The sequence below is a fragment of the Falco punctatus genome (genome assembly GCF_963210335.1).
Source record: "Falco punctatus genome assembly, chromosome: 2".
Taxonomy (NCBI): domain Eukaryota; kingdom Metazoa; phylum Chordata; class Aves; order Falconiformes; family Falconidae; genus Falco; species Falco punctatus.
Window position 1 is genome coordinate 8,646,291 of NC_137581.1, and position 21,343 is coordinate 8,667,633.

Consider the following 21,343-nt stretch of genomic DNA (forward strand, 5'->3'; position numbering starts at 1 on the left):
CATAGATTTATTTTTTTTTAGTATCTCTTGCAATTTCCATAACCCCAGAGGTCAACAGAATGGGAGAACTTCTCTGTCTTTGTCATTCCAAGGGGAAATGCCTCCACTCTCAGCAACTGTGTATAGCCCTGGGACAGATAAGGGCTCTTAACTCCTCCCCTCAAGTAGTGCAGAGTATTTCCAATAAACCCTCACATTATTTTCTGGGCATAGGATCTGGCTTGTAACATGGAAATACTCAGCGTCTCAGTGGTGCCAGTGTGGTGGTGATCATCCTCCTCCCATCTCCACACTCCTCCGGACTGCTCTGTAACCATGGGACACGCTGGCGCTGCCAACTTCTGGTGGTGGCCCCTTTGCCTTCTGCAAGGACTTCACAACTCCTGTTGCAGAGATGGGACATCACAGGTGGATGCCTTCCAAAACTGAAGCAGTCGCTTATGACATTGCTGCAGCTAACTCTCAAAGTGTCACCTTGTAATTTGCAAAGTTGATAAACTACTACCTGGACAGGAAAAGTCTTTCCTTTGTGTTTTTTGAGTTTTTTTCTTAAACAAAAAAAGCTGCTGCTGCTGCGATTTAAAAATATTTTATATTCCAGAGAACCAAAGAACTAATACAAATAGTTCTGTGAAATGCAGAGCACCACAACGCCTCTGTGGAGCTGGGCTATGAAAACACTTTGCATTGCTTAAAATAAGGCTGTTCTACCTCCCCAGCGTGCCTGCCGCCGCGGGGGTTCGCTCCTCAGCGTGGTCTCACACCAACAGTCCTCCAGGGCTGCAGGCTGGTTTCTTCTTTACTTTCTTTTTCTCTTTGCAAGACTTGAAGATGGTCTCAGCTTCCTGAAACAGAGGACAACTGTGGCCATTAAACAGCAGTTACTGAAACCTGCTACTTCATAAGACAGGATTTGAAAATATACGGCTTTGTGTAACCACAGAACGTTGTGTTCAAACTAAAGGCGAGGGCAGAGCATAGTCCCAGGGCACGGGATGACAGTCACAGCAGGGTAAGATTTGGAGGCCCCTTGGTTGTAGCAGTCACTCGGAGCAGAAGTTTTTGAAAACAAACCTGCCTCAACAGAAGTTGTCTCCAGTCCCAGCTAGTAAACCTAATGCCCAACTAGACTTTTGCAGGCGGCTGCTGGTAAAAAAACTGACTACAGCCACCCTTCCACCCTAGAAACGGGGCACTCTATTGCCATAGTTTTCCTAGATTTTTAAACCTGCCGGGGGAGTAAAATGAATAATGTCTTAAAGCAAGTTGGGGGAGTAGAAAGTGGCTTTTCTTTCAAAGGTGGAGGCACCTGGCTCGCCTGAGGGTCTCAGCAGTATGGAAAAGACCAGTCCCAAGGATACAGTGGGAAGCGAACAGCTGTAGGAGCATCACAGCTTGTATATGGTGCGGGGGAAAGCAGGCACCAGCTAAAGGAAAGGGAAGAAAGGCCCAGGGAGGGCAGGAAAGGTACAGGAACAATCCTGCAAGGGGAGGCAGGAGGAAGAAGGCAGGCAAGGGGCATAGAAGAGAGGTGGAAAGAACAGCGCAACGCGGCACATGAGAACATAAGCTGTGAAGCCAGCACCCTGCACAAGTGTGTGACACAGGCACCACGGCGACCTGAAAGCCTTGCTGCTTTGAGCTGCAGCAACTGCATGCCACCTGGCCACACCGCATATGCAGCCTTGCTGTGCTAGCCTGGGACCAGATGATGGCAACAGGACAAAAATTCCCGGGACAGAAATTCCTCTGTCCTTCTCCGGGGATGTGTAGCACAGCACAAGCCACAGCTCTTGCTCCCAGTTGCTGAGGGGTGGCATCACCTCTGCTCTCAAGGGGCCTGAAATGCCCCAGACATTTCAAATCCACACACAGCTTAAATGATTTGTGACAAAACTGAGCTCTAAAGTGCTTGTGTCCTGCTCAGAGCATCCATCAAGCATTCTTCCCCATCATGCTCAGAAAAGGACCGTTATCTAGCAGGAATGCTCCAAGCACCTGGGCCTCACTCAAACCTGGCTGGAGAAGTTACTCCTTTTATCCAGCAACCCAATTTCTCCTCCAAGAAATGTAAAAGTTCCACATGCGGCACAGGCCAGCTCCCCCCTCCTGCAGGACTGCCCTAATAAATCAGCTTATAAAACTGTTTTCTGTTGCTGACTCCCTCTGGACCAGTGAATATTGAAATACAGTGGTCACACTGCACAGCTGCCAGCAGGGGAATGAATATGGCTCCTTCTCAGAACAAGACATCGTGCTGGTTAGAACATCCCTGGGACTGGTATTCCTGGCTTCCCTAGACAGAGGAAGAAGCTGTATCTGAGTCACCCATGTTGTCAGTGACTAGAGTCCTTGCCTGACCTTGATACTGGCTACAGCAGGGCCCCATAAGCAGTTACGCAGTCGAGGCAGTGCAACGGTCAAGGAAGTTAAGCAAAGCTCTGAGAACAGCAAAGAACAGCCCAGGCTGGCAAGGCCATGAGCCCTTTCCACTGGCTGTATCCTTGGAAGACCCAGCAATGTTGTTACTGCACATCAGTTCCCACAACCCCTAGCAGGAGGAATTTAGGTGCCCTACCCAAGGGTGCCGACTGACCGGATGGCAAAGGTCTGAAAAACAGGGTCTTCGACTGTCACATCAGACTGTGGGAGTTATGTGTCAGAGAACTGTCTGAAAGGCCAGCCTTCCTGTCCCCAAAATTAGCACATTGTCGCGACGGAGGGAAGACACAGTCACTCAATATGAGTGATCAGCAGACTTTGTTTATTGTCCCTTACAGTCACCTTTTATGCCTTGTTATAATTAGCTCATACATATTACAAAAGTTAAGCTCATTATTGGTTAGTTGCCTAAATACCAAGTCCGCCCCTAGTTTCAGTTCTGTAGTTATCTGTTCCCACCTGTAACATTCTTTTCCCACCGAAATCTTCCTGTTATGTGTAACAAGAACAGCCAAGGACAGTGTATTTTTGCTTTACTTCAGATAAGCTGAGAGCGATGTGCATTTTTGTCCAGCCAGCTGGACTATGGCTATGTGACCCTTTTCAGCTAGCCAGTTATCCACAGCACGTGAACTTTGATCTATCCTCAAGATTTGATTTTTAAAAAAGCTAGAGTTCTTCTGTCTTTACCTGCCAAGCCAATCAATAGTTTGTATCTGTTGATTGTTGCTTTACCACTGATGGCTACCATACTACTGATTGATACTATATTATTGATTGCTAATAGTATTTTGTAATAGCTTGATAGAGATATATATATTTATATTTGCTTTATTAATCATAGGTAAAATCGCTGGTGGTGATTTTTGTGCTATTTTGGTGATCTGTAATAAAGCAAAGAAATTTAAAGCATAAAAGCCTCTGTGTTCTTCTGTATCACAGAATCCCACAAACCCATGGTTGTGATCTCTGTGCACCCACAGGCCAGGAAACCCTTGGGGTGGTGCCACCACCTCTCCTGAAGCACCAGTCCAGTCTCAGGTACCAGCCAAGATGAACTCTCAGTCCCTGCATATGCAGTACGGAAGTACTCAGGGGTCAGTCCACTCCCTTTTGTTAATATGAAGAATATCAGTGCTTCTCTGCCAGCGTGCAAGGAGAAACTGATACCCTTTCACAGCACAGACACTGTCAGGATGCGACAAAGGCTACTGCTCACTTCAGTGTTCCAAGCTAAAAGCTGCCAGCACATTTACTCCAGTATTTCCTAGCACTGTGCCTGCGAATCTTAGGGAGAACAAATACACCCAAGCAACGGGCAGCAGCCTCTGTCCCACGCACCATGGGAAGTCTGTGTGGCACTCACCACGGGGACAGCAGGGAGGATGCGGGTTTCCTCCAGGCGCTCTCTGAGATGACTTATCTCAGCACGGCAGTCATCCAGCTGGCTCTCCAGCTTCTCCCGCCTGACTCGCTCATATTCCAGCTGGGCTTTCAGCTCCCTCGCAGCCCTGCCAAAAGCAAAGGAGACAAGCGGAGCATGAAGCACATCCAAACCTGCCCTGGCTACTCCACGCCATCCTGTGCCTTTTTTAAGGAACGGGTTAGTCACAGCAGAAAGCAGCGCGGTACTCCTCACGGCAGCTGCGCTGGGGTGAGCTGCGGTGCGCTCCTGGCTCCAGGCCCTTTGTAACAACCCCAGACTGCCGTTCTGCCTCCTTCGCGGTCAGCTGTGCTCAGCGCAATCTGACCACGAGATGGAGACGTCTTCCCACGCAGAGCCAGACACGTCCATCTCCAGCTGTGGAAGAGGGAGAAGCGCCCAAGGAGCAAAAACTTTAGTATGAAACAGAGAAAGAGCAAAAAACTGGAATTCTGGAGGGGCAGGGGCAGCTTTTTCCTTTCTGTCTGGTGCCTCTACATCCTTTTGATTAGCTTAGCCACAGATGAGGAATACTCAAATGACAGCCTGCATGACTCTTACTAAAGGGAAACCAAAGCACTGGCTGATAAACAGTCGTACAAGATCTCATTGGTCACACCCACAACGGCTCCTAAATTAATTGAGATTCCTGGAACTGGTTAGCTAAGACATAATTCACATATATTCTTATTACAACAGCAATTGACCTCAGCAACTGAGTCATCTGGAGTTGAGCTGGTTCTCCTCTCTATCAGGATGAATTAGAACAGCTACAAGGATGGAAGACAGTAAAAGGGGGACACCTGCCCTGTGGATTCAAACAGCACAGCAGGAAAGCTCTCAGCAAGAGCTACCACATTTCCAGGACTGAAGTATTCCTGAACCACGCAGCCCAAAGCTACCAAGCTGTATCAGCCTTACCGGTGCTGTAAGAACAGCCCGTGCTTATGCAGGGAACTCAGAGCTCAGGGGAACAGGCTGACTTCTTGCACACTTCAGATTAATGATCACAGATCCAAAACTGTGTGGCACACACATGGTGGCAATTTTTTCCATGCAGGGCAGTCTGGTCAAAGCATGGCACAGCAGTTCACACCAGGCCTCTCACAGCCAGAAAACCTGGACTAAACCAGAAAACATAAAAATCTGCTACAGTGGCCTTCCAAAGTGGCAGCTCCTGCTTTTCATCTAAAAAAATGGTGTTGCCATTAAATATTTTTAAATAATAAGGTTTTCTGGCATATGATACAAGCATCTTGGTGTTTATCCATAGGTAGGTACCCTGAGAAGGGTAGGTATGTATGCTGAGAAGAGGTATTTCCATTTCAAAAGGCCAGCGTGGAGCTAGGGGTGCTCTCTAGCCTCTACAGGTGAGAAAGAACCTTCAGAGAGCCTCACAATTTTCCTAGTTTAGCCACACATGCCACAGAAAGCAAAATCCCTTAAAAAAGAGCCTTATCAGAGTCCTCTAATAGGCACTGCTAGCTTTTGAGCAGCTGCAATATCCAAAACGAACTCTAGTTTCTGCCATTAGTCAACAGTGAATTTTCCATTATTGTAAATAGATTGCTCTGACCTTCCAACGTAGGCATCATCTGAGCTGGTCACTCTCCTCTAAAGCTGAGAGAGACACTCCTAGAAGTGATGAATCTCATCCCAAAGTGCATGTCTAATTATGCCCTGCAAGTGCCCACATCTCTTGAAGAAGTCTAGAAAGGAGCTGAAGGTAACTAACTGGGAGGCAGATACGTACACTGCAGACATATCAAGTTAAGGAAGACGGACTTTCAGCCTGGGCCGAGTGATTTGGAACCAAAAGAAATCCTGACCTCCGTTTCTTGGCTCATATATGGTTGTAAATGAACTACTTAATCCCAACACATGACACCTATCACCTGCCCCAGACCTACAGAGACTGGTAAATCTGCTATCTTCTTGATGGCATACAAGCCCTCCAGATACACTCTCCTCTCAGTGACCAAATAAAGATAGTGTTTGGGGGGGACCCAAACACATAATGGACACGGTTATTTACAGAGACTGAGAACAGTGGGTAGCCAAATCTTTTGACAGGTAGAGATGGAGATAGAGCTGTCTTTTGGATGCTGCATTACTGTTTAAGCCCTAAATCTCTGATAGACAGGTCTTTTCTTTGAAACTTAGACAATCTGCCCATCAGATCACCTGACCAATCTAACAGAACCCTTTCATTGAATGGAGACACTGAAAATCAGACAGACATTGTGAAAAGCGCTTCATGTGCAGGGGCAGGTTTGCTGAGATTTCTTTTTACTGTGGTCTGGATATGAGCTAATGCTTTCTTGAGCATAGAAATATATTGCCCTTGACACTGAAATCTAGCAGGTCATTGAATAATTTCTGCTGTGCATGCACTTCCATCCAAGCCATGATAAGGCTAATGCCTTTTTTCAGATTTATTAAAATGCACACATGTATTTAGCATCCCCAATGCAAACAAAACAGCCAGAACTTATCAGACCTACTGCACATATGCTGCAGGAAAACTTGAAGGCCAAACATATGATCTTGCACAAGAAGTGTGGACCCATCAAACACTTCTGTTGTGCTGTGGGGCTAATCCTGGTGGAAGAAGTTTAGAAATGATCAGACAAATTGCTGAATTCCATTTCTTTTTCACCTGGCTAAAGTTGGTAAGTGGAAAAGACAGAATGACCAAAGCAATTTAAGTGTAAGTTAGCCTCAAAGAAGGCTTTAAAACAAGCCTCACCAAGTTAAACATTAGCAGGGCAAATTAACCTTACTTCTCAACATCTCTTTCTTCTTTTTTTGTCTTCTTCTCCTCTTCTGTTATTCCTCCCAGCTGTCTGTAGTTGCTGTAGGCAATTTCTAGAAGTTGCTTAAGTTCTTGAATCTTGCAATAGGCCCTCACTGTAAGACAGAGTTCTTCAGGTAGGTAAAATGCATGAAGACAGTCACGCTGGAATCCAAGTCTGGAAAACAGTCTCACAAACACCGAGCAGAAATCACACTGCTCAGCAAACACTGAGCTACACCTGACACCCACACAGCAAACATCTCAAAAACAAGTAGCAATCCAACATGATTTCACCAACAGGGATTAAAGCAGTGTAACAATTAGGTTCTGATTGCCCTCTGCTATGCTTTCTAATTTTCCACAGTATATTTAAATGTTCAATGATACAGATATCCTGTCAACTATCTCATCTTACAAAAAGTCACAGCAGTTGGCAGAAACTGTGCAACTAGGACTATAATGTCTTGAGACCAGCTTTTTCAAACAAGGAGTGATGGAAAGACAGTGCTTACTGCGTGCATTCCTTTTATCTGCTTTGTCCAGGGTTAAATCTTCTTTGCTATCTGTACTCCCTTCCACACCATGTCTATCAAAAAACTTTATGTTGTTTGCATCTAGTTCTTCATCACTAGAGTTACTGTCTCCAGTTCTTTGTGTCAAAAGTTCCACAGCTTCCAGCTGCGCAAATCTGCACAGAGAACAGTTAACCTACACTGAAATATCCCCATCATCCGGAAAAATGCATATTACAGAAACTCTTTGAAACAATTCATGTTCCCATTTATCGGAGTAGGTTTCAGAATTAAAGAAAGCATTGGTACACAAACTATGAGTAGTTAATCTTTTTGTAGTATTCTGATTGCATGAACTCTGCCTCAGTGGAATCTTATGACAGTGACTCCTACATCAGAGGTATCTTCCTTCACAGGATTTCTTAACTGAATCTCATCAGAAACTGCATTATTTTCATTAATGCAAAAATCCACTAGCCTTTCCTACTTCTCATTTACTTTGTACAGCAAACTGTGAGCATACTGGCTCACAACTTTCCTTCTGCAGATCAGCTAGTTTTTGTCTTTTATGTCTGACCTTATTAAAAAAAAAATCAAGTGAAAATTAAAATATTTTATAGCTACAATACAGCTTTGCTTATCACTTAGAGCTGGAATCCATGGGCCTGATCTGTTCTTGCTCCATCACTGAAAACGAGGATTAATTCCAACAAAGCTGACATGATATTGATACATAAACAGTAAGTAAATAAACGACAGAGCTATAGGATATGTACTGCTACCTCTTGGCTAAATCCTTTGGAGTCTCTCCAGCATCATTTGTAATGTCACAGTCAGCTCCCATTTCAATCAACCACCGTAAGCAATGGATATGCCCCTGTTCAGCAGCTACGGGAAGGAAGGTGCACACAGATCAGTTACACACAACTGAAGTGTTTCGAACCTAAAATGTCCTCCTCTTGTCATTATTTGACATGCCAGAGACTGGGTTCACTAAGACACCACAGGGGAGATACTATTCAAGAAAAGCCTACATGTCAAGATGCTCAGATCACAGGGGTACACAGTTTTGGGGAAGATCATGCAATGTGGTTTCATGATTCTTTCCAGTCCAAGAAATTTACTGGCAACTTTTCCTGAGCACAAGTTAGACTAAATTTGCCAAGTCTCATGCACGTGAGACACACAAGTAACTGCTGCCTCATGCTCCCTTGCAGTAAGGCCTGTATGTTATAGATTTGCAGCAAAGCACTGTCACCTCTCTCTGGCTTTGGACTCCCATATATCACACACACTAGTTGCCCCTGTCTGTGGTGCATGGTGCTGTCTCATGGAGGAGAGAAGCCAGAGCTTTGTGCTAGAGCTATAGGTACCTCATTTCTTGGGCCAGACACTCAAGGCAACACTTCTCAGCTGCAGCCTAACACAACAGCTTGGCCTAGTCATATGGCCTGGCATGGCTACTGCTTACACCCCGTGGTACCAGGAACAACGTCTCACATACGGATGATGGCATTTAGCATGTGTAGCTGAAACCTGTAATCTGTTTTGCTCAAGAAAGCAGCCCCTTCAGATATTTGCTGTACTTGTTTTCTTACTGAGATAAGGAAATGAAATTACAGTATCGGCCATAGTATTCGCCCATAACACCAACCCTGTATGTAAAGATTGGGGATGAAACAATTGTAGGTTAGAACCATTCTAAGAGGGTGGTCAAGAATGTAGAAAACATTTTTTAAATCACTACATACTACTTTTTTTAATGAGAACTTCAATTATGGTTTTAAAAATTCTACCATTTATATCTACTCAAAAATAAATGTGGGAAACAGTGTTAAAACCATATTACAAAAATACCTCCCTGTTTCCTTCTTCTCGTATTTCTTCTTTCAGACATTGCTATGAAACCCCCAAAGAGGACCGTTTTTCTGTAATGCTAGCACTCCACTACTTATCAAGGTGTTAGATACCAGAAGTTTACCTTCCTTCACAGCATCCCGCCAAATGACTTTGTTGTGGTTTTTACAACACATCTCCACAGTACTGATATGTTCAGTAAATAAAGGTCCAAGCCGCGATACAGTTCATTCTTATACCTAGCTAGCCAATGTTTCTAAAAGTCACATCTCACCTGATAAAAAAAACTAATTAGTTTTCAGTTTAGATGTCATTTTCTCTTGAATACAAACTCTTCTTTCTTGACTTCAGCTTGGTTATTTTGTTTTGAAAGTGCCACCTACACGCACATGTATCACAAAATATTTTTTTCAGGGTTGCCCTTTTGAGCCCTCAGGAAATGAGATGCTGTTTTTCATGAAGTTTATCTGATGAGTAGGCACTTGAAAAACTAAGTAAACAAGCCAGCCACAAACAGTAACAAGCCAAAACACAGATCATAATTACTGACCTTTGTGCATGAGAGTGGATCCCTTATCATCCCGCTCATTAATATTGATTACTCCTCTTCTCACTAATCTTCTAAGCACTAACAAGTCCCCATTGAAAGCAGCGACATGAGCTGGGAAAGCTAAAACTGAAAATGAAATCCACATGTTTCCAAACAGATGACAGTAATTCCACTAAACACGCTCGTATTTGTCTCTCATGGCTTGCCTCTCTCATACCAACTTATGCATGGACACTTCATAGCTGTAGTTACCAAGGTTAATGCACCTTTAATCAGTTAAAATGCAGCTGCCTAACTAGCACGGTTCATCACAGACTTGACTGAACATGCCTTGGTTATGGCTACAGGCATCTCACAGAGTTAAGAGATTAATTTATCAACCTGAAATAACAAGTATACCTTTGTTTGACGGTTGATGTTGTATTACTGGTGGTAACTGAGGTGATTTGCCTATTTTGAATTGCATAGTCTAATGAAATATATTAACTATTTTACTTCTCCTTACTTAAAAACTACCCATATAGACAATTTGATTTTTCTAGTAATTTGTTACAGACAGGGAGTACTGACATACACACATATATGTATAATGAAAAAAGACTAACAGATAAAGACGGTAAGTGCCTGGAAAAAGTAGAGAGGTAAAGGTGCAGTTCTAATATCCTTGGTCTGTTGAACATTTTATTTTGATCATGGGTAAACCTAAGATATTTACAAAATCACACTGAGTATCCCAGTCTTCAGCTGTCAGGAAGCATAGTAAGCATTGAAAAGAACTTCCTTATATTGGTAATTTAAATGTTATACTTCTGCTCATACAAGTTTTCAGAATCAAGCATTTCTATAGAATTACAATGCCTATTTTAACAGTATCTTTACCAATACTCACCTTCCTGTTTCTCTGGATGCTCCCCCTCTTCTTCCACACTATCAATATATTGGAGAATATTATCTTTATAGAACCGTTTAGCCAAGTCCCTTGGAGTCTCTCCTTGGTCATTCCTGGCTTTCAGCGTGTGCATGACACTGGCCATTTTACTGACCAAGAACATAAAGCAATGCAAGTGTCCTTCTGCCGCTGCCAGATGAGCTATAGCACAAGGAAAAATAAAGTATGTTAGAGTGGAACACTGCTGCCCGCCAAGAAAGCAGCGCTCTCATCGCCAGCCAGATCTAGCTCATCTACCAGCACTTGAGCCATCCAACACTGCACAACAAGTGGGAGCAGCCTCACATGAATAGGGGATGTACAGCTCCTATCCAGGACAGTTCAGCTCTACGTAAAGGAGCTAAAAGAAAGCTGTCAAGGATAGGATCTGCAAAGAAGAGTTCCTCGCTGAGCTGTTTGCAGGAGATAATACTGCCAAGAATCTGTTGAGCACCAGCTAGGAGAGTGCACTTCTGGGGTCTCATCTTTCCTGTGAACACAAATATCTCTTCAGCAGCTGTCTGACTTGCTGTCCTAGAGATACTCATTACAGAGGGCCAAGCAAGCAGTGTCCTTGATTAGGAGTTAAGACCATTTCTACTTTAGTCCCACCTCTACTGTGCCACCACAAACAAGCTGCGTCACACCCTCAGTCACCTCCCCTATAAAAGGAGGACAGTGACATTCACTTCACCAGGTAAAGTATTGGAAGGCACATCCGATGGCAGAGGCTCCTATTCACACTTGTTGCGGATAGTTGCTGCATGCAGGAGCTGCTCCACCTCACCATGGCAGTGACAGTTCCCCGTGGGGGTCAAGTGTTTCCCCCCTGACCCTTTAGGCTATGCTGAGGTTTAGATATTTAATACTACTAGAGTGCTAAGCCTATAACAGTGCAAGAGGTACAAAACATTTGTTCATTATTTTGTAATTGGTAGTATGCTCTAGTCCCATTAACAAGAAGTTGCCAAACAAACGCTTATTATGTGTTATCACTCCATGAAAACGTTCTGTAAATGCTTGCTGATGTTCTAGAGGCAAAATGATTATTTTGTCTCCAGATAAGAACCTCGTTATCTTCATAATTAATAAACAATGTACCCAGGAAATAAAAGTCACCATTTTTGGCACATGCAAATTCTCTACTGCAAACCATCCACAGCCTACCAGAGCATAATTGCTTTAAAAGGTGATGGATATTGATTTTACAGTAAGATGACAATAGCTTGGTACAGAAGATTGCTAAAATTTAATGCAACAAAATCTTGAGCTTCACTGAAATCAGGGCAGTTTTCCCCATTGTCTTAATTTTATTCAGTGAGTTAGTTACTCAGGGATAAGTGAATAGAAGAGATACCTCGTTAAAGGTAAGTACTGATTACTAGTCTGCTGGTGAAAAACTGACTCAACCCTTATGAATCCACTTTCAGATACCTAAAATCTTAGGGATAAAACCTCACCTTTTGGGATGAAACTTTTTTTTTAATCAGATGTCTTTCCTGTGCAGAAAGAGGTCAGAAAAGCTCAACATTTTCTGCAAAGGTGGCAAGGGGAAAATAGATTAAAGAGTTGAATTCTTTCCGTGTCTTTTTGCAGTTTCAGTGGAATGCTGTGGAAGATCCATGAAGAAGCTTTTCATAAGTAGCTTTTAACCTGTGTGTTTCTTAGTAGCTAGTGCCCAATGTCTAACTGTGCCGCACCATCCTCAGGCATGCTGAGCACTTGCAGTTGAAACTAAAGCCAAAGGGAACTGTGATGTTAACACAAAATATGCAGCTTAATGTGAAAACTTTGAAAAACCTTGTCTCTGCCATCACAAATAGGCAGTGGGTGGCTGGTGTTGGCAGCCCAACTTCTCTGTGTTTCATCTCGCCTTTTATAAAATCAGTCTAACACACTACTCACTCTTCTCAAAGTCACAAGTGAAAAATCAGTGCCTATGAAAAATTCAGATGTTGCACTATAATTAAATTAATGCTATATTTAGAACAGGTTTAACTACTGAGCAATAAAGGAAGCATGGATACGGCCAAAAAACCCAAAATGTTGAATTACTAAGCACAGCCCGTTCTGTACATTGATTGAGCCACAGTTCTTCCAAAACATTAGCATGATTAGAGGTAATCAAAGCCTCTGCTATAATACACACGCGCAAAAGGTGCGGCCAGTTTTTCAGTTTCAGGTGTATGGCATTGCAACCTCAGTGAATTTGCTTCAGTATTCTCATAGGAAAGACTATAGCACTGTCCAGCTAATCTTGAAGCTGAAGTACGTAAAGATGATTTAAGTTCACTTGCTGTTTCACAATCCGAGGAAAAGCTGATCTGTACAGCACACCGCTTCTATTAATCTTTTACTAGCAATGTTTCAAAGCATTTTCTTTCTTTTGGATGATAATATGATCAAATGAAACAGAACAAAGGCTGGAGGATCAAGCTTCTGTAGATGACAAAATAACAACAAAACCAATTTTCTACTGACCAGTATAGACAGAGCATTTAAGTAGAGCTGTGCTGGCATTTGCTATCTCTTCACAGAAGTCCGTTATCAGGGAAATGCTCACAAATACAAATAAAGCTACCTTCTATGCTGCCACCAGGGTGCCTCATATCATGACCCCTTATTGCTAATACATCAGATGTCCTGCTGGGATGGAAGAGCTTCACATCCTTTAACAAGACCCAGGTTTGCAAAACAGAACACAGACACCAGTTTACTAGGTAAGTGGTGCTTAACAGAGGGTAAAAGATTTTAAGAAGGGATTTAAAAAGATAACTTCATACAAATCACAGAGGGAAAAAGTATGCTATTTGGAAGAAATAACGTGACAAACCATAAGAAGGAAAATGCTAAAAGGGAAAGGATGCAAGGAGAACCCAGGGTACGAGCAATACCATTCACTTTACAGCGGATATTGAGGCAGAGTGGTAGGCAGAGGGATACTGGAGAAACTATGAAAAGCAAGGAATAAACACTGCCCATTTTTTGTGCTCATGATTACAAAAAGAGTACAGAGTACAGATTACAGGTAATACAGAAATACCATACAGATAATACAGAAATACTGGTATCCCAGAAACCAGGATGAAGCGATCACAGGTAAATGAGAACAAGGCTTTTACCAAATCAGTTAAGAAACAGTGGCATACAAAAACCTGCATATGAACATGCCAGAATCCGACCACACTGGCATAGCCATTAAAGGCTGGCACAGATTCAAAATGAAGCACACAGCAGCTGAAACTGCCTCCTTCCCACTTACCCTTCTCCTCCTGTGACCTCCTTGGCACATGCGCTCCACCACATGGATAGGAGATGCTGCCTACCTACACAGTGCTCTCAGCTAGGCTCAGCCTGCTCCCTACTCCAGCACCCATGAGCTCTGATCCCTGCCAGCAGCAGCAGCTAACAGGACACTGTCCCAACAGGTAAATACTTTGGATTTTATAAAACCCTTCATCATTTTAAAAATGGAAAACCCACGTTGATTGCATGGAATCAAATAGCAAATCCTGCTGGTGTGTAGTTTGCTACAATTATCACATAACACAACAACTGTAAACCAAAGGTTAAAAAATGTGTGATTTATGCTGATATACCTGGAAGGTTTCCTTTGTTATCCACATCATCTATACATGCTCCCCATCTAACAAGAAGCTGCAAACACCCCAAACGACCATGAAAAGCAGCATAATGAACAGGCTTCCAGTCATTCCTGTCTGAAGCATTCACATTCTAAAATGAAAGCAGCAGGTTAATGCATTCATTTATGAATCTTAGACACAAGACAAATTTTATAAATAGGAATCAGCTGTTCATTGTGTCAAATTATTTAAATCAAATAACAAAGTTCATGCTACATATGCAGTTCCTGTTCCAAGACACGTACTTTTTCCAGGTTCTGGGGTTTATTTAAATAATACACAGATAAAATGTACATTTTTAGACATACTTCTATCACTGCTTTGGTCATTATTCCTTAAATATTCATCTGGATTATTTTTTTTTAAGTTTTTGTCTCATTTACTATAGAAGATACATACAATGCAAAAAATCACAACCACCACAGCACCTGATTTTCATTTAACGACACCCTCAGTGGAATGTGGTTTACTCACTTTATTCTCTCCAGATTTTTGGATCATTTCCCTAACATATCTTACAATTAAAAAAAAAAGAAAATTTACTCTAAAAATAAATTCACCAACAGTAATTAATCCACAGTCTTAAATCTCAGTTTAAGCTAGGGAGAGTTTGGTTTGGAAAAAGCCAGATTCTGGCTTTGTGCTAGGGAACTGCGGGTAAAAGTCTCTCACCGCTCCACTTCGCAGTATGGTTTGCAAGGTGTAAGACCTCCCATGGGCTGCAGCTAAGTGTGACGGTGTGCACCCACAATCATCTTGAGCTTCTGCATTTACTCCATTTATTAACAAAGCCTAAAAGAAATGCAAAGAAAAGCTCGGTTCACCAGCTGAAAAAGCAAACATTGCCAAGAAAGATGACTTCAGACAATCAGCAGGATAACCTTGGCCTGACCCCAAGGCCCTGAGAGTGCACAAAATAAATGTGTTTGCACAAACAGCACAAACGAGTGGAGTGGTTTTAACCAGAGTGACTTGATTTCAGAGGTAAAGACATCAAGACAAGATGCTCATAGCTCCATTAGGAGCTCTCAGCTGATCTTCATAATGAATTTGTCCAGACTGAAGGTCTGCTCTACTTACTTTTGCTTGAGAGTGAATATCTATACGTACCTGCATGCAAGCATCCTGACCTCGGATAGCTGCAAGGTGAGCTGCTGTCCACCCTCTGACAGTTACATGTGTTGTATCAGCTCCATACCAGAGCAACCAGTGAAGGCACTGCTCAACCAAAACCAAAGGTTTTTATTTAACTATTTTTCTTATGTATCTGAAGCACATTTTAAGTCCTAATTTATCAGTCGATGCTACATTTCAAAACAGTATTGGAATACGTCATTATGGAAATACAACACCCCAGAGGATGCCTTAGCCAGGTATTTGTGCATTAGGCAGTTACAGGTAAGTTATACTTCCCAGTTTTCACCCAAGGGTACAAAATGTGCAAATAACCTATTAATTCACATCCCAGCACTGATTTTACAGTATGGCTTCTTAATTTTACTCTTCCAGATTTAAAATGTAATCTGTGAGAGTATTCACGTGGCATGAGGTGAAAGAATTGGAAGAAACAATGCAAACATGCTCATTTGAATTCCAGCTAAAATTACTGGCAGGAAAAATACCATGTGACAAATCTAAAGCCTCATTTAATTTATTAGGCTCCTTAGGTGTACATAATCACATTTCTCTTCGCATCCTTCCATGGCCTACATTTGTTTTATTTGCCTTTTTCCAGTAGGCATTATTGCTCGCAATGGAAAGCTTTATGAACTATCCAAAAACAGCTAGAAGACCCATTAAAACTTCTTACTATATATTATTATGACTTATTATCTGCTTTCAGGCCAGCCTACAGCTACAGTTCCTCCACTGTCTCCACCAAGAAGCGTAGTGACAAAACCATGACAGATAATTCAATAAAGTCTAACACATTGATTGCAAAGTAGGAGATTCGACTAAAAAATGGCAGAATTTATAGAGGCAGAAAAGGGTAGATAAGCAATCTATTTTTAGGGTTGACAACACGATGATCAGCATTTTCTTGACAATTCCTGTACATTCCAGAAACAGCATTGCACTTATTGAGTTTAGCAAGAGCTTTACATTCTTTCCTTTGGGACATGAATTTTTATGTGGTTATTCATGGCCTTGTTGCGTCAAGGTTAGATTGCTGTAAAGATTGTACAAGGAGGCTGCAACAAGAAGGGGAACATTGTGCTGAATACAGCAATCCAGTCCTGCTGGAAGTTTAAAACATTCAAGCAAGCACCTTCTGACTTCTCCATCAATATTCAATGTCTTCATTTATTAAAATAAAATGTTTTAAGACTATTTCTATAGAAAATAAGGCATGGGACAGGACATTGGTAAACCGAATGAACATGTTTTCAATGTCACTTCTCACTCTCTGTTTTAATCACCCTCTGAACATTTTACACATCCTACAGGATTTTCTAGGTGTCCCAAGAGAAGGGGAAAACACAACAGGGACAAAAGAAGATCATGAGTCTGGAAAGGATGCCATAAGGCACATTTTGCTCAGAGTAAGAAAATGACTGATTTTTGTAAAATCTGGCAATATTGACAAAGTAAACTGTCTGGGGCTTCAAAAAGAGAAAATGAAAACCTAAAATCCCATACTTCTGCTCTTGGTTAATATATTTAATGAGAAAAACAGGCAGAAAATTATTGATTTAGCTTGATCAAAGCTAGCATTTTTGGGTCCAGCCTCTCCCAAAGAAAAAAAAAAAATTCTGTGTCTGAACACTACCATATTTTACCTCCAGACTTCCAGAGTGGGCAGCACATTGCAATGGTGTGAATTTGTGGACTAAATCCACCTCATTAATATCAGCTCCATTTTTTATCATTGATGCAAGATGTTCTACATCACCAGCTTTCACTGCCTCATGCACAGAAGTATAATTTTGCTTCTTCTTGACAGCTACTGAGGAATAAGAAAAGGGCATTAGTCAGTTCAGTAACATTTTAGAGATAGGAAATAACTGATGAATCAAAGAAACAACAGTGTGTCAGCTTCACAGGAACCAACCAAAATGTTCAGACTAACTTCATGAGATTGAGATTCATACCAGCAGGAATCCTAAGACACTTCTGTTTGTCAGAAACAGAGCAATATGCAAAAACCTGAGACAGCCATGCCCTCTGCAACCCCAGAAAAAGGTCCAAAAGAGTAAGACCCAAAAGAAAGATGACAAGAAGCGCAGCAAGAGCAGGAAGCAGAGCTACTCCATGTATCTATGCAAATGCTGGAGCAGGTCCACCCCAACACTGGCTCTCTTCCAAACCTGTGGGTATCACAAACTCATTTGTATCATCAATCACATTTTCAAGTATGACACCAGGGAGGCTTCTCACTTGTGCAAACAAGTTGTCAGCCATCACTTCCCAGGTGCTTCACACAGCCATGCCTCTGCCGCTGGCTGCCTAAGGACTTGGCACAGCATGGCATATCACAGTGGAGGGCACCAGATCCTTCACCAAGTGAGCATACTACACAATTGCTCTTGACTGAACTACACAGACCAGCTTCAGGACAAACTGATGTCAAAATTAAAGCTGCTGTACAAAAGCAGTTCTTCGTACGACATGTTAGTCATCCGGCGTTGCTCTCTCACTAGAACTACACCATTGCTCTGCCACAGCTCACTTTGTTAGCAGTCTGATATTTTGCTCCCACCAAAGTTAATAACATTTTCACTGACTTCAATGGCACAGGATCAAATCCTAAATGTAGAAGCAGTTGGGTAAAAAAAAATAAAAAATCCACCACCAGGCCACGGGAACAAATAACCTGTGTTCTCCTTCAGGCCTTTCCACTGATTAACTATGTAACTGGAAACAATGGGAGTCACACATCCAAACCCCCTTGCAACATCTTGGTATGTTGCCAAAACTTGCAAACAGAAATAACGTGTTGTAAGTAGATCTAACAGCTGAGGGGGCTAACTTCAGATAGTCAAGCATAAGAGGAACCTAAAATAATTAGTAATCACCTTCTACAGTAGTCATCATTACAGTACCAAAATGCAGTAACACTGTTTGATTAGACTTCGCACTGTTAAAAGTCTTGAAGAGGTAGGCTACTGTCTGGCAAGTCAAGCAATCCTGAAATTATTTGTACATTGTACAATTTGTACAAATGAAAATGTAGGTCTTAAGGTATTAGTGCCTCAGTTTTTCCACCTGTGGAGAAGAAATGGTAGTAGTAGTAAAAATTGTTATGCAATTTGAGATTAAAAAATGTTAAAGAACATGAATGAGATATTGCATGAACATGTTTGTGGTATATGTAAAAAAGTACTACATACAATTAAAACCAGCCTTCGCAGTTTACCAGTTCCTATTTTCCTGTAATGCGTAGCGTGATAGTAGTGCTAATGCAGATTTAGGGTTGCCACAGAGGAAGAGGGCTGAAGCTGTTTCAATAATCCAGCCTGACTGTAACACACCCCATGCTGTAATGCAGCGCTTGATCTTGTGGCTGTGTATCACTCCGCTGCCACCTCCCCCAGCTCAGCAGGCTGCATTGCTGCCCTGCACAAAGCGGTTTCAGCAAGGAACTGGGACTCCATCCTGCAAGATACTGTATGAGCAAACAGCAGCAGTGTAGAAACACAGAATGATTCAGATTGGAAGGGACCTCAGGAGGTCATCTAGTTCATGTTTCTGAAAAATATTTAAGTATGTTTTGTGGTTTGAGTTGTTTTTTTTAAAGAGACAATATCACCAGGCCATAATTTTCCCACAAGGGAGTAATTTCTCATCGCCAAGTGACGGTTACAGACTGTAACACAATTATACAGACTTACATGAGAGGAAGATCCGGTTACACTACTTGCCAAAGTACTGTGTTTAACACAATGTCCCAGTACAGCAAGTTCAAGGTAATGCCTTTTTTTTTTTTTTAAATCCAGAAGAAAAGCAAATGACAAGGCTGGCCAGCAAAGTGAATTGTCTCACCTCTCCCGCTGGAGACCTACAACTGTATGGAGTTCAACGCCAAGTGCTTCTGCATGGCTTCTTGGCACAGGCCACCATGAACTAGCCAAAGGCACTGTCCTGGGATGGAAATTCAGTAAACAGCTGTTAACATGAATTCTGTAAAAAATACCTCGGTTTTGAAAGTGAAGTATAGGTTCCGTAATTTCATGCAATTTTTTAATCAAAACTGCTATCAAATGCCCATTGGATGTTCTAAGATAATTCCTTTGCAGAAAGTGAGCGTTTTGAGACGAGTATCTGCCTAAAACCCAATTAAAGAAATTAAGTGACAAAGAATACGGCTCAGAACAGGGCAATGCGAGAACCTGAGGCTTTCCAGAGTTTCTGTAAGGCACAAGCCCACCCCTCTGCAGCAGGTCTCGGCAGCAGCGCCTGGGGCGAGGGGAGGCCGCGGCCCCAGCCGACCCAACACCGCGGGGCTGGAGCGCAGGCCCGGCCGGCTGACGCGGGGCTCACGACCGCCGCTACCCGCCTTCCCCCCCGCGTCTGGCCAATACAGAGCGACCCGTGGGTCCCAGCGGCGCCCCGTGGCACAGGCCGAGGATTTCGGGCAAAATCCCTGAGGAAAGGCTGAGCCGGGGCAGCGCGGCAGCGGGCGGCCCCGTCATGGCGGCGCCGGCCAACGGAACTTTCCCCTCACGCCGCGGCCAGGAGACGGGCCGCTGCTGCCGCCCGCCAGCACCAGCGCGGCGCTCGGGGGCCGGCGGGGCTGCCCCAAGGCCTCAGGGAAGGAAAGCGGGGGGAAGGCGCGCAGGCGAACAAGTCTCACCGGCCGGAGGGGAGGCGGCCCCTCACAGCAGAAGCGGCTGGCAGGCCGCCACTCTCGCCGGGAGCCTGCGCCCTCCTCGCCCTCCTCCTCCTCCTCCCCGCGCCCGGCGCCGCGGAGGGGTTACTATGGGCACGGCGTGCGCTTCCCCCGGGCTCGCCGGGCCGCGGGGAGGCGGCGGCGGGAGGAAAATGGCGGGCGGGGCGGCGCGTGCCCGGCGCGGGGCGAGGGGCAGCCATGGCTGCCAGGCCGGGAGCGCTGCCCGCCGCCCGCCTGAGGTACGGGACGGGCAGCTGCGGGCAGGAGGGGCAGTGCAGCAGGGAAGGGATGAAGGGGGGGGGAACGACACACCCGCGTTGCCTTGCGGCGCTTTTTGGCAGCCCTGGGGTTGTGTCTTCACGGCATTCCCCAGAGAGGTGTCACCACCAAGTACCTGTTCTAATCTCTGAAGCCATCGGTGATGCATTGACCAGGAGGTATTGAGCCTGTTCATGCTCCCAGCGGGGCCATCAGACTCCAGTCCCGATTTGTAGACGCTGAACCACCCCCCCCCCCCCCCCCGCGCTAGGATGCTCACAGGGGGGTGGGCTTTTCCCCCGCTCCTCAGACCCTCGGTGAAACCCAGCTGGAGCCAGGAGGGCAGCCAGGTTCCCCTGATGGGGCAAAGAAAGCACCCTGCATTTCCAGAGCCCCACTTCCAAGCAGGATGAACCCATCACGTTTACAGGTGTGCCTTGATAATTACATGGACCAAGACAGGCCCAAATTAGAGCTTAATTATCTTCATTATTAGAAAGTGGCCATAAATCCTCTCGCTGCAACTTACAGGTATCTTTCTGTTCTATTCCTAACAATTTGTTTTCTTTTTCCAACAGCCTTCTGCATGAAAACATCACATCTCTGCTCAGTCTCCCCTGCATTTCAGTTTGCACGATTCAGAAGTTGACAGTATTCCAGGACACAAACTGCCAATTCCGCCAAACATCCCTGCTCCAAGATGAAGTTGCAACAGTTAATGCACCAGTAACTGCTCACAGCACAGCCAGCAGCCACACACCCTGCAATAAGGACTGACTCACCCTCCATCAATCTCCCAAGTATTTTTGCTCCTCTAGACTTTCCCCAATTGAAAGACACTTTTAAAGCTGACATCTGCAGCAGGGCACACTTGCAACTATTACTACAACCTTAATATGAGAGTCGAAGACTTAAACTGCTTGAAACCCAGTTGTGATGATGGAATAAAGTATTGCAGGCAACAGCAAAATCACGTTCACAAGCTGAATTTCTACTTACATCGTACAATCAGGGCGAATTCTGATCTCCCGAGTACCCTCACTGCAAGAGTCATATAGTAGGACTGTGACATTGCTTTGACTTTTAGTGCTTAGGTCTTGCT

At 43.8% G+C, this 21,343-nt stretch overlaps 1 protein-coding gene across 8 annotated transcripts; it reads right to left on the bottom strand.

The window, feature by feature from the left end:
- Positions 1-573: 573 nt before the first annotated feature.
- On the bottom strand, positions 574-20,214 carry ANKRD42 (ankyrin repeat domain 42). Of its 8 annotated transcripts, none has more exons than XM_080375920.1 (14): positions 19,948-20,214; positions 19,137-19,235; positions 18,170-18,359; positions 16,934-17,097; positions 15,264-15,371; positions 14,826-14,945; positions 14,109-14,244; positions 10,471-10,671; positions 9,582-9,707; positions 7,957-8,062; positions 7,175-7,350; positions 6,649-6,775; positions 3,809-3,953; positions 574-845 (listed from the first exon to the last, which is right to left on the bottom strand). In XM_080375920.1, the coding sequence occupies exons 3-14, from the start codon at positions 18,186-18,188 to the stop codon at positions 759-761; spliced, it is 1,515 nt and encodes a 504-aa protein (XP_080232046.1). In that variant the 5' UTR covers positions 18,189-18,359; positions 19,137-19,235; positions 19,948-20,214; the 3' UTR covers positions 574-758. The 8 variants fall into 8 exon arrangements, with proteins under 8 accessions (XP_080232046.1, XP_080232045.1, XP_080232048.1 ...); XM_080375919.1 differs by having other exon boundaries at positions 18,170-18,749; XM_080375922.1 differs by lacking the exon at positions 18,170-18,359 and having other exon boundaries at positions 19,948-20,212.
- Between the last annotated feature and the right edge of the window lie 1,129 nt (positions 20,215-21,343).

Excerpts from the sequence above, each read along its gene's own strand:
- ANKRD42 (XM_080375918.1), bottom strand. The coding sequence starts at position 17,122 with ATGCCCTTTTCTTATTCCTCAGTAGCTGTCAAGAAGAAGCAAAATTAT. Across the intron at positions 9,708-10,470 it reads GCATCCAGAGAAACAGGAAG|TTTTAGCTTTCCCAGCTCAT; the intron begins GTGAGTATTGGT and ends TTTCATTTTCAG. Across the intron at positions 7,351-7,956 it reads CCAAAGGATTTAGCCAAGAG|ATTTGCGCAGCTGGAAGCTG; the intron begins GTAGCAGTACAT and ends TTCTCTGTGCAG.